General features: G+C 39.6%; 1 protein-coding gene across 3 annotated transcripts in view; it reads right to left on the bottom strand.

Annotated features, from left to right (window-relative positions):
• Positions 1–18970, bottom strand: part of TPD52L1 (TPD52 like 1) — a 61460-nt gene that overhangs the window by 32163 nt on the left and 10327 nt on the right. For 2 of the 3 annotated variants that reach the window (XM_069805169.1, XM_069805171.1), the window contains exon 2: positions 7110–7225. In XM_069805169.1, the coding sequence (XP_069661270.1) occupies positions 7110–7225 (116 nt within the window). Of the gene's footprint in view, positions 1–7109; positions 7226–10449; positions 10546–18970 lie in introns of those variants that run through there. The other variant, XM_069805173.1, reaches the window with a different exon arrangement.

Here is an 18970-nt window from a genome sequence, read left to right as displayed (position 1 = left end):
TTATCTATGTATTTTAGGCCCTACATATTTCAAAATAGTAACATAAAAATATATAGCAGATGGACTGTTAACATGAATGAACAGGTTCTACCCAAAGCATAGAAGCATTCAGAAGACCCAGCAGATTAGTCTTTTCAGAGCTCCTAGTCAAACCAAACTGTGCGAATTCAAGTTGTGAAGACGCCATTCAGCCCAAACAGAGGGATGCAAGTCTCCCTGCGGTGGACATTATTTGAGACATTTAAGCCAAGCCAGTGTTGGAGCAAGCCAAGGACCAGAACACTTGACTGGAGGATGAACTGCTGAATCAGCCTGCCGCTGGCTCAGGATCCTCCCGCTTGGGTAGCACTCCTGCAAGCACAGGTTTGCATTCTTCACCCGGAAGCCTCCCAAGCCAATTAATTATACAAGCAGCACTCAGAGGTACTGAAGCTAAGAAGGGCAAGTGACACCAGAGCAGCTGCCTTTCACTTCAGGTTTAGAAATTCCCTTACCGACTGTGATCCTTCTCCATATGTTAATAGGATAACATATGGTAACATATCAGATTACCATATGTTAAGTTCCTTGGAACCACAGTCTCCATGTGATTTAACTCCATAGGCTGCAGTGAATAAGGCAAGCACCAGCTGAATCAGTTGCTGACATCCAGGGCTATATTTAGGATGTCAATACCAGCATTATTTTTATTTTACACACTCATGCATTCCGTTCCCTGTAAAACTGGCTGTGAGCTCATTCTTCTTGGGAAAGTCTCACCCTTGAATCCCCCATCTATCAGTTTCTCTTTTGTCACTACCTGCTATCTAAATCATTCAAGCAGCTCAGGAATTAAGCAGCAACACTATGAGCACAAAGCAAAATCATGACCTCAGTGAAGCAGGTATCAGTGTATATACCAATGCCTTCGATGCCAACACTTCACTAGTAGAATATGTAACAATCCAAAATTGCTTTATTCCTTCCCATGTCCCTTATGCTCCATTATATTCCTAACCTGCAAATGAAACGCTGTTAAGAGGCAGCACGAGTTTCTCTTCTGAGAGAATAACTGGTTAAATGCTTACAGAAAGAAGAAATCACAAATGTCGGCATTCCTCAGGCAGCAGTTCAGAGCTCCCTTTAGTTGTTTCCCACTCACAGCAAACCCCTTAGTGCACAAGTCTGCCTGAGTAACACTGCTAAAGAACTTAACTTAAACCAATACCAGTATGCTTACATGTACTTAAAACATTAATGCTTTCCATATGGGCTAGCACTAGGCGGACAAGTAGGTACCTGGATATGTAAACATTCAAGGGCTTCTATTAAAATTACTTTCCATCTGTTCCATTGAATAGATACCTAAAGCTGTAAAGCCCTAAGCAAGCATTAACCATGTGCTCAATGGCGTACGTCTGAACAACATTTTTGACTGTATTAAAAATAATAAAATATTTTTCTGTAGAGATCAGTTTTGAATTGACAAAATCCTCCTCAAGTTCCATCATTTTAAAATAATGGCAGATACAAAGCTCCCCTCAAGTGCTCAGGTATCAGTGATTGAAGACTCTGAAGTAGTAGAAAGGATTAGGGACTTATAGTAGGGTCTTGAAAAGCATTTAAGCAGGTTATGAACCTAACTCCCATGGAAGTCAGGCATCACCTGCTTAGGCATTTTCAAAAAGTCCACTCTTACAAGTGCAGACTCCATTGTGAAACTAGGGCTTAAGTCAACAGAAATACAAGTTTCTAGTCCTCCCATTTCCCTTCTTTCTAAGTGCAACAGTCAGAAGAATATAGACGCATCATATAGGGACAAAGTTCTCTTCTCCCTTTTTGTGGGCCTAGGAATCAGAGTTACTAGCTGTTTTTTCTTTCCTCTGTTATTTTGTGGGACATGTAGAAGCAAGGAGAGGAGCTGACCACCTAAGACATTACAATTTCCATGATTAGCTGACATGAGTAACACGTAAATCACACAAAGGTGAGACCCCAGGAAAAAATCCACAATTACAGATAGATCTCTCTGAAATCTGGGACTGACTAATAATATGGAAGAAGGACAGTGAAGTCCAGCACACAAACACAAAAAAGTATTTTCCCTTGTTTTGCCTTTTTTTAAATTATTATTTTAGGGTAAATTGTATGTTTTATGGGGTTGAACAACCTTTTAAGATCATGGCATGCCTGAAAAAAAAAACACCCCAGTAATTCTCCAGCATATAACCTTTTCCATTTTTTCCAGTAGACACTAACAAAACAGCTCATAACAAACAAACCAGAAAGTATTTATTCAGTAAAATTGAGCATTTTGGATAAACTACTATTAATAAAATATTCTGTCAGTTGGGATTATCTATATTCCAAGATACACATAGTACTATGTAAAACATGGAGGTGGTAAGATTCAGCTACTGGTTGGAATAATACGGATGAATGGATTGAATGGTAAGCTGAATAGTAAATTGAGTATTTATTATGCTTGTTTTAAGGATCAAGGCCATAAGTGGTTAAATTAAGGGGCCCCAAAAGAAAACAGAAGCCAGCATAGTTAAATGCACAAGTTAGATTAAGCATCCTTTTTCCCTACCACTACATCACCCAAACGTGTAGTGTCCTAGCCCGGCTGTTTGCGCAGCCCTCCGCAGCAGGGGGAGCTTAACCAGGTAAAAGCCATCACAGCAAAAACAAGGGCTATTTTTAAACCAGCTCAGTTCCTAGATCCAGCAGTGCAGAGAGGTGTGCAAGTACCTGTGTGGGTACAGCACAGAGGGCAGGAACAAATGGCTGGAGATGGAGAAGAGAGGAAGGCAGTGATCAATTAAAGCAGCACATGCAGCCGAGGTCCTGTACTGTGATACACACCACAGGCATACATCACTACCGAAAGGAAGGCAGACATGGCTGTTTAGGAGTGAGAACCACCTGTGGGACAGGCTCTGTCAGGTATTGTTTAAAGAAATAAAACACAAGTTACACAACCAACACTAGCAGCGTGATAATATGCTGACAAAAACTTGAGATGGAGCGAGCAACTACGTACAGCAAAGAGAGCAGAGAAACTGAGGCCATGGTCCCCTGAGAGGGAGGTCTTGGAGCCACTGCTGTCCCAAGGAATTCCCACCAGCTCCTGTGAGCTGGTACACCCGTCTTTGGTTGCACCACCACAATTCACCCCTGCACAGCTGCATCACTCACTACTAGCTCACAGCACAGCACCTCCCAGTCAGGCTGCCAAAACCAGCCAGGAGGCTCACAGGTGAAAACAGCAGGGGTAGAAAGTTTGAAAGGGCACTGCCACAAAAACTCTCACATCATGGAACCACGGCTTGGAAATACCCTGGATTCTCAGGGCAGGCTCACACACTTCACCACCACAGGTACCACCGTGGCAGCCAGACCGCAGCATGCATCTGCCCACCTGTGCTAGAACTGAACATCAACTCTGCATATCCTGTAAGAAAAGCTGGAAAACATCTAACAGACAAAAAATGTAATCATGAAGGACCAGCTTTATTACTGGTAGAAAGAGCGAACTATAAGTGGGTACTTGGTAACACAAAGAAGTTCACTTTGTGAGGGAGAAAATAATCTTTTCCTTCATTTCATTGGCTTTCAAAACCAACCCCACAAGACTGCATCTTCTCTATACCGTTCTTTCACATGATCCTTTTTATGTCAGAAGACAAAAAGAAAGTAACAGCAAACATACAGAAAAACTGTCTCTCAATGAAGCCAGCCCATGGGACCCTTAAATTCTGATTAGCTATTGTATTTAGTAAACTAGTGATTGTTACTGAATTGTTACCCCTTTTCAAAATTGCTGGGAATTATAACATGTATACTAAAATGCATAAAATATTTCTACGGAAATGTGAGCACCTTACTACGGTAGCCTTTTAAAGAAAGTAGTTGAAACTGTGAACAGAATAACATAGCACAAAACATAATAGGCACTTCATCTCTGCACCAAATCATATAGCTCAAATTTTAAACCTCCAGGCTGAGTACCTATTGATTTGTAAGTTTTTCCTTGGGTGAACAGCACCCAGAGACAGCAGGGACGCTCATAAATATAATTAGTCATAAGTTTGCAGAAAAAGGTACTCACATCTTTCCTCAAACTGGGAAAAAACGTGCAGTAACTCACACAGCTAAACTTAGAACCTGTGCATCAGCCAGAAAGCTTGTAGATCAAACCAGATAGCTGCTTTTGTGACAGTATGGGAGGGGGAAGACAGCAAGGAGTAAATTACTACTTTGATGAGCATAATGGAAGGACAACTGACAGCAGTGAGAGAGAGAGCTCAAAACCTCAGCCCCCATCATGACTCAAGAGTCACTGTACCATGCTCCTCACACCAAGGGAAGAAGGGGATTAAAAAAAAGAAAAAAATCTGCCCCGCTAACAAGCTTCTGGCCTTATGTAAAGTTTTGGCCTACAATTTTCTGCTATTATTCCGAAGTGTCAGACTGTCTTCTGTTAATTCAAATGACTGTTAGAAGTTTCTGTAAGAGTTACTCATTTTATTTGCATTGTAGAAATTCCAGAGCTGGATTAGAGTCAGAGCCCTGCTGTGTTAGCCAGACTACAAATATAAGAACAGAGTTAGTCCACACTCTGAAAAGCTTGCAGTACAAAGAGACTACTAGCAGGGGAATAGGAAAAGAGGATACAAAAAAACCTGTCAGAAAAACAGTAGTACTAGTTCCCCTCCTAATGTCGGGGAGGGAAGGAGGAAGAGGAAGAAGAAGAAGAATACAGAGAATATATACAGCAGATACACAACACAGAGATGGAACATATTTTTTCTGTTTAAATACATGCACAACGGGTGCTCACAACAGCTCCCCATTATATCAACTCTTAAGTGACTGCAGCATTAAGATTTGAACCTTTCAGAACAATAAGAAGAAAGGTGCTTGTTCCTACAGGCTCAAACAGGTATCACCTAACACATAGGGACATGGAAGAAAACAAAACTACCACCGATGAAGCAGAGGGGACTTTAAAGACTAACAGCTTTTCAAAAGGAAACATTAACCAATTCCCACAGAGGTTTCTTTCTGAAGTAGTCAAGGTCTTACACAGTTTTTACAGTCTTTTCTAAGAATCATAAGCCTCATTTAAGTTTAGACTTTGTTCACTCTAAATTCAAGTTTTCCAAACCTTTCTTAGCATAATTATCAGTTTGATTTGCTTTTTAAGCATAAGCTGTATGCCAGTAAACCGCTGCAAGCAATTCACAAAATAATTTCTAGGTCAGCCAAGATCATAATATTTGAAAGGGAATCTCTCACTTGTGTGTTAGTACATGAATTAAAGCATTTCTACCATGAGCCACTGAGAACTCTCTGCTCCCACGGGAATCAGCAAGCAGGAAGGATGCCCGGAAACACTTGAGATTAATTCTTGAGAGAGGCATATCATTCTCAGATGGCTGCAGGAAGTTCTTTTTTTTACTATTCCTTGCTTCCATCTGCCTCTTAAGTCCCTTTCACCAGAAAAGAGAATCACAGAATGGGTAAGGTCAGAAGTGACCTCTGGAGGTCATCTGGTCCAACCCCACCACCCAAGCAGGGCCATGTAGAGCCAGTTGCCCAGGACTATGCCCAGACAGCTTTTGAATATCTTCAAGGATGGAGACTCTGGGCAACCTGCACCAGTACTCAGTCACACTCACAGTAAAAATGTGTTTGCTAATATTCAGAGGGAACCTTCTGTCTTCCAGTGTGTGCCCATTGCCTCTGGTCCTGACAAAAAGCAAATAATGAACATCCAAACTCCTCTCTCATCACTATGTGATGAGCTGACCACGTAAAGTTTCACCCTCCTTCTTATTATTTATAGATGTGAGAGGATCAGCAAAGAAGTAAAAATTAACTAGCAACTCAGAAATACAAGGCTTGACAAAACATTAAAGCTAAAAAAAAAAATCTTTTGGGTTTTGTTTCACTAGAAAATTCTAGATCAGCACTGAAGGTAAATGACTTGAGAGTCATTAAGAATGTGACTTCTTTGAATATTTAACATCATAACTTAATATTAATCTAAGTATTTCTGTTGTATGAAAGACAGGGATCAATCTCTGCAAAAGAACTGTCCTCTGGATATGCCCATTCTGTGTGTAATAGCAGCAAATGCTTCACAGAGCACTACGGAACAATTATGAAGGAATGTTTTTTCCCTAGCCAGATTACACTTTGAGGGTATATGCTCACAGAGTCCTAAATTTTGGATTTCCTGCTATTCAAATGGGTTGTTATATTATTCTCACTATGTGAAAGTTCCAACCTATCGTCTTAAAAATTCATTATTTCAGTTAAGACAAAAACAACTCCCCCATTCATACAGCTGTGATTTCTGTTATTTGTCTCATATTTAAAATAAGTAAACCCTCACTTTTTTCCAGTCTCTCATTTTACATTTTGGAATTTCAATTCTGTTTCTGCAGTGTTCAGCAGCAGTAATTAAAACTGAATCCACCCTCCCATTGTAGACCGAATCTACACAATCTCTTTAACCTTTGTAATAAAAAGACCATATGACTCACACCTTTTTCCTCCCATCTCCTTATTACTAAGTATAATTTTTAACTTCTTCACGGTGTCATGACATCTCCGGAAGTTCTTTAATTAAGCAAACAACAAATGCAAACCAAAAATATAACCCTCTCCAAACACATCAGTGCCAAAGGAAACAAAAAATGTGGTAAAATTACTGGGCTCATCACCATCAGTCTCTTCTGCAACCATCACCATCATCTTTTCCTTTGAGCAGCACACAAACAATCTTTTCCATCAGGTGTCATAACCACTGTAACAATACCATAGATCTAATAAGAACACCACCTTTCATTCTTTATAAAGGAAGGTTTATAAATAAAGACACATCTTGACTAAAATGGTAAGATATATTTAACTTTCTCTCTACAATCATCAAGTAGTAGATATTGAATCTTCAAAAAATGTCTAAGGAAATTAATTGCTTCACATTATTGTAGCCTAGAATAATTTTATTAAAAAGGAAGAGCATACGTTTATGATGTGTACTTCATCCTACAATTAATATCTTCCAGTTTAAGGAAGTAGAAACAGTAACACTCACAGAAATTCAAATTCATTACCTTGGCTAGTTCAATCTTTAACTCTTCTTTTTCTTCTTCAGAAATCATATTGGTGAAATCAACATCAGTGACCACATCTTCATCTGCTTCATGCAAAGACTGGGTTTCCAACAGGCCTTAAAGTAAAGAGTTAAAAGGTCAAGGACAACCATTATTATTTCAGCTATTATACAGACCTCTAAAATCTAAGAATGATATAATATTCACCCACTAGGAAAAAAACAAAGAAAAACAAAACAAACTTTTCCTGCTAAAGGTCATTTGGATTCTGCTACTCTTTGCTTCTGAAAAGCTACTGGAAGTATCAGATGGTAATGTCTGCACAGAAGCAATTTAATATGTGAAAGCACCACTTGTTCCCAGAAAGCAATCACCTTGGACCCCACTAGTCCTTGACAAGGCATTTCCTTGCTTCTAATAATACAGAAGAAAAAAAGGGGGGGAAAAAAAGAAGAAAGCAAGCTTTTTCTTCAAAACAAGAAAGCTAGTTAATGTGGATCACTGATGTGAATAGTGACAATAGTACACTGAGCAATATAGGAAGTATATTATGGAGCCAAGTTTGCTTTAAAAGTACCTCTGATTGCAGCAATTTGAGAACCTTACAGATGTACACAGTTTGCAGGAGCAAACATCATACCTCCTGTTTGAATCTTCTAAATGTTAGAGAGAAGCATACCTTGATCACTCAATCTAAACCTGCAAAGGCTCAACAATCATGCTGGACCTCTGGTTACTTTCTTCTTCTACACATCCAAGATCAGGATCAGTATATATGATAACCAAGATAAGCACATACATTAATGTTTGCAAGACCTGGGCCTGCCTGGTGTAATACATATAGAGGAAACAAAATATATCCTATCTCCCAATCATTCAGTAAAGAGAAGAATGATTGCTGGGGTTCCAACCATTAATAGCCTCTCATTCTTCATTGTCTGCAAAGAAAACAATGCAAAACATGAGATAACAGAAAACATTCTTGCTCCTTTGGAACTTGTTTTGAAGTTCTTGATCTGTTGTGGAAGAAAATTCTTCTCCAGGCCACATCTAGGACAGCACTCTTCCTGGTATTTCAGTCCTTCAGCAGGGTAATTGGCCATCTCGGCTAACTCCTGACATCTGTATTCTACTTAATACAAAAGAGAACAATTTCTTTCCCAGGTCCACAGAGGCCTGTACAGTCTACTACATAGAGATTAGAATTTAACTTTGTTAAGTTTTGGCAGTAGGGAGTAGAGGCTACAAGCAGCAAGTCTGAAGTATTCAACAACCTGAAACTGTGTACTTTATATTTTCATGCAGAAAGCAAAACTCCCTCCAGCTTTCTGTCATTTCTTCCACCTAGAGTCCCCCAGTGTACCTGGATTTCCTCCTATTTAACAGAACAGAACTGATTTGATTCACACCATCAACTTCACTGCAGAGCACAATGTGGTGAACTCGGCCTTGTTAATTACAACCTCCCCTGAGTGGGAAGATAAAGAGCAGGAACACAGGTGCTGGACCCCACCTGGCACCATACCCAAGAATAGAGCACCGCCCTTAAGCACAAAACCTTTTAAAAAACATGAAAGCATAGAGAAGTAGTTACTACCCTAGCTATTACCCAAAAAGCAGCTTGCCAGGAAAACCTAGATTACCGAAGCCACAACAAAAGAAAAGCGCATTTATTCAGTGGGAATACTCCCAAATCACCTTTATTAACACCCCTCCATCTCTAAACACAATTGTTTCGTTTTTGTTTGACGATTAATAGTGTTGCTATGGGAATCAGGCTAAACTTGGTCCCCACGGTCTTGAAAGCAGTCTCTTTTTTCATGGATGGAGGAGCAGCAGTACAGGGCAGCTCTTGGAAATGCTGGGAAAAACCTCGGGGGAAACTGAGTTAAGGACAAAAACCCTTATGGAAACTCTTGGGGTAGATGTGAGATGAGGCTATCTTGGAGCAACTGACAGTTGAGCTAATAAGGAGGCAGATCTGTGCTCAAGGGACAGCATTGCTTTGGGATTGGCTAGGTAAAGAGGCCAGAATTGCTGGACAATGGTTAGATAGAGATGGAAGCCAACATGGGCCAAAATCACCAAAGATGACTGAGTAACACTTAACTAGACCCAATGGCCAAGTCCAAACTTCAAGACTGAACTGAAATTACAATCCATTCCAAAATAGCATATGCATGTCAATCTTCTGCATGATCCTCTGCAACCCCATCCAGTGCCAGTCCCAATTCTTATCTCTTGCTTCTTGTCTAAGTCTTCTAAAATCTACTCTGATCCTTCAGCCTCCACTTTCTTGCTCAAGCCACTACCAGAGTCCTCCCTAATGGTCTTTGTACCTCCACAAAGGCTTCGCTTCAGTCAACCCACAGTTCGAGTCTGAACATCTCTCCACCATACCGTGGGTTGCAGTGTTCTTTCAGCCAGTCTCAGTTCTGAAACTTCCTCACATGAGCACTATCACGAGCAACCTACATTCTCACTCTTTCCTTGCTGTTCTCAGTCTCTGTCTCTCCTTCATGATCCTTGTTTTTTCCAGCCCCACCTAGTAGCTCTCAGTCCTGGACTTCACCTTCTGCTGCCGTTCTACTCTGTTGAAGACAGCGTCACTGGTATCCTCTCACCATTTATGACTGACCACTTCAGGACCAGGTCTATCAGCACAGGCAGGATGCTTCAGTTCTAGTGCTCCGTCATCCGAACTTCTCAGTCTCTTTTCTCCACTTGAGCAACAGAAACTGATTTCTTGAATCTGACCTGAAAATGTCTCTTCACCAGTGTCTGGGGCTACCCTCACAGACCACTTCTCCCATTTGCCTGTCTTAGTCTTTCAGCTTAGGAAAGGGAGGAATAAAAAACTGAACCTTAGGAAGAAAACAGGCTTCCTGAGGCAGAAGATATCTCAACTTTTTCCATCTATTGAGCATGCAAACATAAAATTCTGTCCGTGTGATTCATACCCTAGAGAATTCAGCATCCACAATTTCAAGCAATTGCACAGCAAAGTGTGTGGGCAAGGTTCCCAAGATTTTGTTGTTCTTAGTCTTTTTTTTTTTTTTTTAATTTATGTGCCTGTCCCTATTTCCCCTCTAATAACTGAGTTCTGTATTAGATTTCAAACAGAGTTAGAGGTCTCTTAAAACAAGTTTAATAAAACCAGTCAGTGACAGAGAAGATTTAAGTGATTTCACAGGCAGAGGGAATGCTAGATGAGCTCATCCTTATATGAGGTATCAGAGAAACCAAATAGGGAAGAAAGGTCATTCATAAAATCTGTTTCACAACAACAGAAAAAAACGTCCTAAGTTTGTACCGCAGCATCCATTCCACCAAAGCACACCTTTTGTGAGGTTCCTATAGCACCTTACCCAGGAGTTGTTCAGCACAGCCTCAGGAGGAACTACAGTATTAACTTGATTCAAGGAAGCAAGCCAACCACAAGACGCAAAACCATAGGAAATCAGGCTATCAACATTTTCCTACTCGTAAGACAACTTGTTAGTTTTGCAGTCTCCAAGGAGAACGGGAACCTGCAGCAGAATTCACACCAGTATGTGTAAGAATTGGTAATGATTTTGGTAGCAAAACAGCTCCTATTGCTAGTATTGCTGACCCCAAATATTCTCCCACCTTCTACTCCATGCGGAAACACAGCCTCCTCTCAACTTTCCCTGTAGGGTCATTTCAACTAGGCAGCCTGGAAAATATACCTTTCAGACATTGGTTACAGATGCACCAAGTACAGAAGCATAACAGAATACAAGAGCTCATTGGGTTGCTGATATGTCTTGAATTAACCACATGAGTAATTCTTTAAGAATCAAGGAACAAGGTAGGATCCTATTTAGTGTGCTTAATGTAGCTACACATTTTGGTAAACACTATCTAACAATTCATGAAAACACACACAAGGATGAGTTGATTCAGCTAAATGGTTATAGCTGAGTCCTAGAATCTAAGTATTTTTCTACACTATGTAGAAGAGTGCCAGATTTAGGCATCCAAAAGCCAGAATTTTAAGATAACACTGCATTTTTATACTTCACCATGTACACTCAATTCCAAGAATTGTGTACTTCACCCAAGAAGAAAGAAATCTGAACTTTAGCAATGCAGACATTCATCTGTGTGCATGTACGGACGTTCAGTTTATACATACAGTTGCTGCAGCTGAGCATGCAATACAGCTCTTCTTGTTTCACACTTCTTCCTTTGGGTGTAGAAGGAACTTAACTGGTTTCAATTCACCTGGAATTAAATATATCTACATAGTATATATCTATACATAGTCATAATGTATCTATAGTTATATAAATAATCTCTTCACTTCTCTCAGAAACTAAAATACAGAATGGCATTTTGATCAGATGTCCAAGGCAAACCTTTACTGCAGCATTGGAATATGATAGCTTTTACAGTGCACCTCAATTTCCATTTGCTGATCTCCATGCAAAACCCATCTTTTCCTTTAAATTTAGGCTATCTTAAATAAAAGTATTCAAATTATCATTAGCGGCTTATTAAAATAAGCTTGTTGGGAAGTTGTGAATCTGGTCAGGTAACATTTCAAGGATCTATTTCCTCAATAGCTTACTGAAAGTTTGGGGAAGCTGTAAAATTATTTTAAGTCATTCTTTCTCCTAACTTACAGGATTAGGGAAAATATTTATTACTTACTAACTCTTAGTTAAGGCTCCTTCTGACAAAATATAGGGAGCATAAAATTTCAAAGTGAAACAATTCCCAGTGGTTAAATTAGTTTTCCATAAGAAGTGACAAATATATACCTGGTCAGAATCATTACTGCCAAATTACCAACTGGTTTTATGTGCAGGGAATCAAAGCAGTTTTACCTACATGCTCACAAAAGTAAAGACACCGAAAGAACCTAGTCTGCTAGGATTCATAACCCTGATTATTACATTTAACTGACTTCACTACACTGAGACTCACAGTAATTCTAGAACTGCGAGATATCTGATACTCCCCAGACCAATACATAATGATGCTTTAATCCTGTTAAATGAAAGTCAAGTTCTACATGGTCAATGACATTACTAAAGCAGCAACAACAAGCACAGGGGTTATAATTAGGACATTATTATATTTGAAATGGAGCACAACACAGGTCAGCGTCCACCAGCTCAAACTCAGACTACAGTTGCATCAGTACAAACTTGTTCTCTGCTAGGTAGCCATGCCAAGTTTACACAGCTTATCAGCTCAGGCACACTGATAACATAACATACTGCTCTGGAGCCTTGAGCTAGGACCTCTGCTTTGGACCACTGTATACCAGTTGCTCAGAGCTTGTGGGTATCTCTGCACTGTGCTACACTGCAAAGACATTTCTTGCAGTTACTGCTTTCTCTCTCTAGATACTGTCACCTCACATGCTTACAACTAGATTTTCTAGACCAAGAGGAGTACTGCGAGTCCTTAACAATGACAGAACCGTCCTTTAAGGGCAGGTTTCCAAGGAGCAGCCTATCACCATCCAGTGCACTTTAAGGGATGTCATATAAACCCACCTGTAAGTACTGCTCTCATACAGTCTCAAAATCCTGGGCAGGCATTTTCCTCTCCTGCCCAGCTACGTAACCTGACAACACACAGGTAGTTGGTCTGGGAGAGACACTATTTTTGCCTAAAGATGCATAGGTATTGGTTATGAGCCATGGAAGGTTTGGTCACTTTGAAAAGGGAGTTGTACAAGCAGCTGAGATGTTTTCAAGATTAACATAAAATCTTTGATAGCAGAAGAAAGAAAAAATAAAAAAGGGGAAAAAAAAAAAAAGAAGAAAAGGTTGGTCTGAGGTTCCCAATGCTCCTCCTTTCCCTGACTAGTATGTATGTGCTTCTTCATGGAGGAGTCACATTCAAGCTGCATTCCCTGCTCCTCTTACCTGCTCTTCCCAGAAACACTGAAGATCATGCCTTGTTTCTAGCTGTGGTCAAAACTGGAAAAACTGGAATTGTTCAGATGCACAGCTGCTATGATTTCAGAATTATACCAATATCCAGGCATGGAATCGGATAATAACTTTCCACTCATTCAGAATAGCAATTTAGTTGTTGGGTGAGTGAATAGCTTCTGCTTCACTTCGTCGTATAGGTGCTGCAAGCTTCCCAGAATGAATTAGGAGCTTCATGCAACACATTACCAGCCATGACAAGAACCCATCGCACTGGGGCTGTCCTGTACCTCTTATGTCCTTACTAATAGCACAAAGTCTAAAGTACAAGTTTTCCAAGTTTCATTCAAGCAGGCCACTAACAGGTAGGGACATGAGGATAGAGCCCACACACCACTTACTAGCATCTAGTTTCTTTTCCTTCTCCATCTTATCCAGATTAAGTCAATCGTGTTTCTCCTGAATTCCATTTCAGTCGCTGTGCCTGGTGCCCAGCAATTCTCTTGCGCTGAAAAATCACATAAGAGGCATCAACGGAGCAGAAGGCATCTTAGAAGCTATTCCATGAACTTCCCATCACTCATTCTCCCCTGTCAGCTAAGGAGTCGTCATTGCCTATTCCCTTCTCTCCACTTCTTCCAGTTGCAATCAAGCCCAGTCCAGAAGCTTAATCAAGACTTAGTTCTGGGATATACAATCACAGGACTCTGCCCAGACACAGATGCAAGACCCAGCCTACCTCCCTCATTATTTCTTCCAGACAGCCCCTCTTCTTGTGGCCTAACATTGTTGGGGACAAGATCTGAAGGTCCCTATGGTCTCCTACAACCTTATATTCCTACAACAAATTACACTAAGAATATACTCATGTATAACTCATTTATTCTCCACAAACAGGCAGTCTAGTGATTGTCTGGATGAATGTTACTTCAAAAGAAAAAAAAAAAAGCCTGCATAAAGTATGGGAAAGCATATAGTAGGTATAAATCAGTGCAAAGAGCTGTTTGACTTTTACTTTAAAGAAAGCTTTAGTACTTACTGTCACATATAATTAGATAAAAAATGCAGGAATCATTAAAAGTATGGGATTATCACTAATTAGGAACTGCAAGTCATACAGAAGGATCCAACTCAAAACGATTGAGCAGACAACCCTTTGTATTAGGATATTTATACAGAAAAAGTAGGAGTTGGATAACTGGGGGAACATGTGTAATATGATCTTCTGAAAGATTCATACGACAAGATAATACAACAACTGTACAAGGAGTTACAGTATACTGAAACATTTCATGGGCATTTTTGAGTTTTCTCCCAAAGTTCATGGTAGTTGTGGCTAAGACTAGTAATCCATATTCTGCAGCCTGCTGTTGTCCTGGTTTTGGCTGGGATAGAGTTAATTTTCTTCTTAGTAGCTGGTACAGTGTGCTTTGGATTTAGTGTGGGAATAAAGTTGATAACACACTGATGTTTTAGTTGTTGCTAAGTAGCACTTAGGATAAGTTAAGGATTTTTCAGTTTCCCATGCTCTGCCAGCAAGCAAGTGCACAAGAAGTTGGGAGGGAGGAAGGCCAGGACAGCTGACCTGAACTAGCCAAAGGGATATTCCATACCATCAAATATCACACTCAGTATATAAACTGGGGGGAGTTGGATGGGAGGCGTGGATCACTGCTCAGGCATCAGTCAGAGGGTGGTGGGCAATTGCACTGTGCATCACTTGTCTTTTCTTGGGTTTTATTTCTTTTTTTTAAATTATTTTATTACATTCCTTTTCGTTACTATTATTATTGTATTTTCTTATTAGTAGTGGTATTATATTTTACTTTACTTTAGTTATTAAATTGTTCTTATATCAACCCACGAGTTTTACTTTTTTTTTTTTTTTCCCAATTCTCCTCCCCATCCCACTGAGAGGGGGGGAGTGAGCGAGCAGCTCCGTGGTGCCTAGTTGCTGGCTGGACTTAAACCACGACAGCTGTCAAATCTGATTAGTACTAGAAACTGTTTCAGCATTGATCTGTACCTGTGCATATGTTTGCTACCAGAATTGTAGGTATGACAAATTAAATAAGGCCCTTAGAAACTACAGAATCTGTAACTATTCCATGAAATTTAAATTAACCAACAATACAATGATAAAAACCAAGACAGATTTTTAGACTTATTCAGGTATCTGAAAATTAACTGGATGAAGGTGTTTTAATTAGTGCTTTTTAAGGATTTTCTCCATAGTCATCTCAGACCCATGTTCTAGAGTATTACATATCAGGCTAATTCTTGTATGTTGACCACGTTAAAAAAAAAAAAAACAAAAAACAACTCCCCACACCAAAACCAACAAAAAAAAAAAAAGCCCACACTATTGGCAGTGATGTCTGTTGAATTAACCATAATGACAGCAAAATTAAAGGCAAGAACACCAAACTTCTGCTCATGTACGTTTTCTGATGTTCATTTCAGGGAAATATATAGATGATCCTTTATTCTAACAAAACAGTTAAGAATTGAAGCCCTTTTACTGCTCTGTTTTTTTGTTTCCCAACCAATCAAAAATAGTATACCTACTTTGTTATCTACTATTCATATCAAATTGTGAGAAAACATCCTCTAATTATATAACCCTCCTAGTAAGCAAAATGACATGTTACAGCTTCTTTTGCCATGTCATTATAGTGTAGCTAACAGCACAGCAAGGTATGCAGAACAACTGTTTCTTACTTAAAATTGGAAAACACTTGTTTACAAATTTAAATTGCAATTAAGTCTTCAAAGGGATGAAATTAAGTAGAACAAAGGAACTGTCCAGACATTGCATTAGTGTCTTTGATCTTCTTTATAGTGTATTCTTAATGCCACATATAGAGATTAAGGGGGAAAAGGGGGGACTAGAAGCATGTACAGTAAATAACTAAATTGATCAGAAAAACTATTAAAATTGCAAGGATTTCCAGTACCATTTTTTCCACTCTGAAGTTATTATGGGAGGATCTAAACAGGAAAATGTGCTTTCATTTAATTCGCCTAGAAAACAAACTACTTGAAGGAAGATCTTCCCTTCTGTGTTTGGCTCTAACTGTGGACAAGTCTTGACCGTGAACTGCTTGAGCCTAACCATTACCATACAGCCTGCCTCCCTCCAAGAGGACTTAGAACTCGGAATAGAAGGAAGGTTGATTTTAAAGCTATGATTGGAAAATAAACCCAGAAGCTGGGCTCACCTTGGTTCAGAGAGGGAAGAACTCAAGACGCATGGGTCATGTAGATCAAAAGTGTAAACATTAAACAAAACGCCCTGCAACCATGGGGGCTCAATCTTCCTTCTTCTCTGAGTATGCTCTGTGGAAGAGAGATATGGATGGGCAAGTGTCTTCGCTTCCTCTCTCCACGGGGCTTTGGGTTAGGGGTGGTGTCAAGGAGAGGGAGGGAGTACAGCTTTTGGGTGTTCGAGAGCTCTAGGACGGAGTCTACCATCTAAGAATAAATGTCTCCAGTCGTCCTGGAGCAGCTCATTACAGACCTTACTAAGGCTTTCCACTCCATCTCTTCACCCCTGCAAAAGCAGGCATTAATAAATCTATCCATAGCTATGAGATAGACTGGCAGGTTTCCAAACAAAGGAACACTTTTACTTGAAGCTCCTGGATAAACAGCCAGTCGTAGTGTGATAATTCTTTTCTCTGTTTTAGTAAAGTAAAAAGAAATTAATCATACATTGAGGATCTCTCTCTGTTGTTTTTCCCCCAGAAGCCATTGACACAGCTGCCAATCTGTGCCAGGGAAAAGGGACAATCTATACACAAATTACTGCCAGAAAACAGACTCCACAGCTCAACCACTGCATGGAGAAGCCATACACATTGGTAAGGAGTTTGATAACCATCCCAAAGACAGAATTGCAATGGATAAAAGTGAGAATAGCTATCGTGGTAAAAAAATATATACCACTTACTAAAAGTAGGTAGCAAGCTTCAACCTGAGAACTGATCTTCCAAACAAAATAATTATCTGAAACGTCCAGAAATGCAAGGCATGATCTTACGCATTTTATCCAACAGCTAGCTCTCTTTGTACAAAATAATAATCCTGCCTGCCTGGGGAAGACAAGGGTGACATTGCTTTCTAAGCTGTAGCTATGGAAATACAAAGCAATTGTTGTGAAATGTAACAGTTTAAAGACAGCAGATGCTTCTTTCTATTATGTCAATACTGAAAGTAATGATGGTATTGTACCACTTACTGTGCACTCTATTGATCATTCTGCACAACCTTCTGTGAGGTCAAGGGCAAGAAAAAGATGCCACAAGTGGAAGGGTTATCATCTCTTTTTCTTTCTTTAGGCAGAACAGGGCGGGGGGGAGATGAAGTCACGATGGAATAATGGGGAATGAGAAAGTGGATGACACTGAGTCACAAAAGAGACTTGTTCTCTACAAATAAGGTACTCTAGAAACTAACGGACTGCATAAAACAAATGAAGGAATAAAGCATATGTAATCAGACTAAAGAAAAAGCAATGTAGGGGAAGATAAGAGCTATGACATGGAAATGCTGGCAGTCAGAGGTAGAAGTTGTCAGTCACATTTCTTAAACCCACCCTTTCATACTAAAAATACACTAAGGTACATTTTTCTAATCTCAGAATAGACAGGCACCTTGGGTCCCATCCTCAGCTGGTAGAAGTGACTGTGATCCCTTCAATTGTATAATTAAGCTCACACATCTGCTTCACTGAATCAAAATCACTGAAACTTAATGGCAGGATTTAATAACCTTTCTCTCCTAAAAAAGGATCAGTTTATCATAGTTTTCTAAAGCCAGGTGCAAAAAAGTATCACTAGATAGCAATTTAACTGCAGTATAATTGAACTCACAAGCCTCCTCAATTAACTTCCAACAAAGTATCTGTGCTGCAAGAAGTGCTAAAATTATATTTTTTAATTAAAAAATAAATTCTTCACGTAGCTATAATTTGTATCCTTTACATCACAAAACACATAACTAACAAGATCTTTATAAGTCTAATTTAAAAATGAGCACCAGCAGGTTGCTTGCTTTCCCCACACCCCCATACAGCTATTACAACATGTAAGGCAGATGTGTCACTTTTGATCCCATAAACTTACTAGGGAAAATACACAGGAAGCAATTGTAACTGGGTACACGACAGATTCTTTATTCTCTTCCAGCTCAAATTCATTATTCCCATTGCTTTAATAGATTAGATGTCTCAGCATTGTTATATATACTAAAATACACATTTAGGAATGCTGAGAGAGAAGGGACAAATTATCCGCCCCTATATGTGCTCAATCTCTCACATTGGGAGAGTAAAGATTACAGTTTTTAAGGACCAGGACTGCCTTTTTGCATACCGCTTAGCACAAAATGTCCATGATCTGTGACTAAGCGTTGTAGGCAGAATCATAATTATAAATTAGCAACAATAAATCACTCACTAAATTGGGATAAAGGCACAGTTCCTGTCCCCAGAGTTTTTCTTAAGTGTTTATGTTAGACTATGGAAGAGCCACCAAGAGGAAGCAGTGAATCAACATGGTCTTCGGAGCAGACATGTCTTGTGTCCTCCCCCCCACCCCCCCTATGTTTTAAGCACCACCTGCTTCAGTTTGCAATACCCCTTCACCCCTTCATAATTAAGACTAGCTACTTTGCACCAGTGCACTTTTGCCTTCCTAAGGGGGGGGTCATCTAACAGTGTAGACTTCCTCTAGGCTTCCCTGAACAAACTTGACCTACTCTTGGTCATCCACCTGCAACACAATTGCATCCCCATTTAAAGCCACTAAAAATAAAGCTCATTTATATGAATATTATTTGAAAACAAATCCATTTTACCAGAAACAAAGGCCACGTATTCCCTTGCACAGGCCCTTCATTTAAGATAAAACAAATTTTTATTTGTTAAAACAAATACTCCAAATA

This window comes from Haliaeetus albicilla, chromosome 17, assembly GCF_947461875.1.
Source record: "Haliaeetus albicilla chromosome 17, bHalAlb1.1, whole genome shotgun sequence".
NCBI lineage: Eukaryota > Metazoa > Chordata > Aves > Accipitriformes > Accipitridae > Haliaeetus > Haliaeetus albicilla.
Note: the sequence above shows the minus strand (reverse complement) of the source record. Positions and strands in the feature narration are given on the sequence as shown.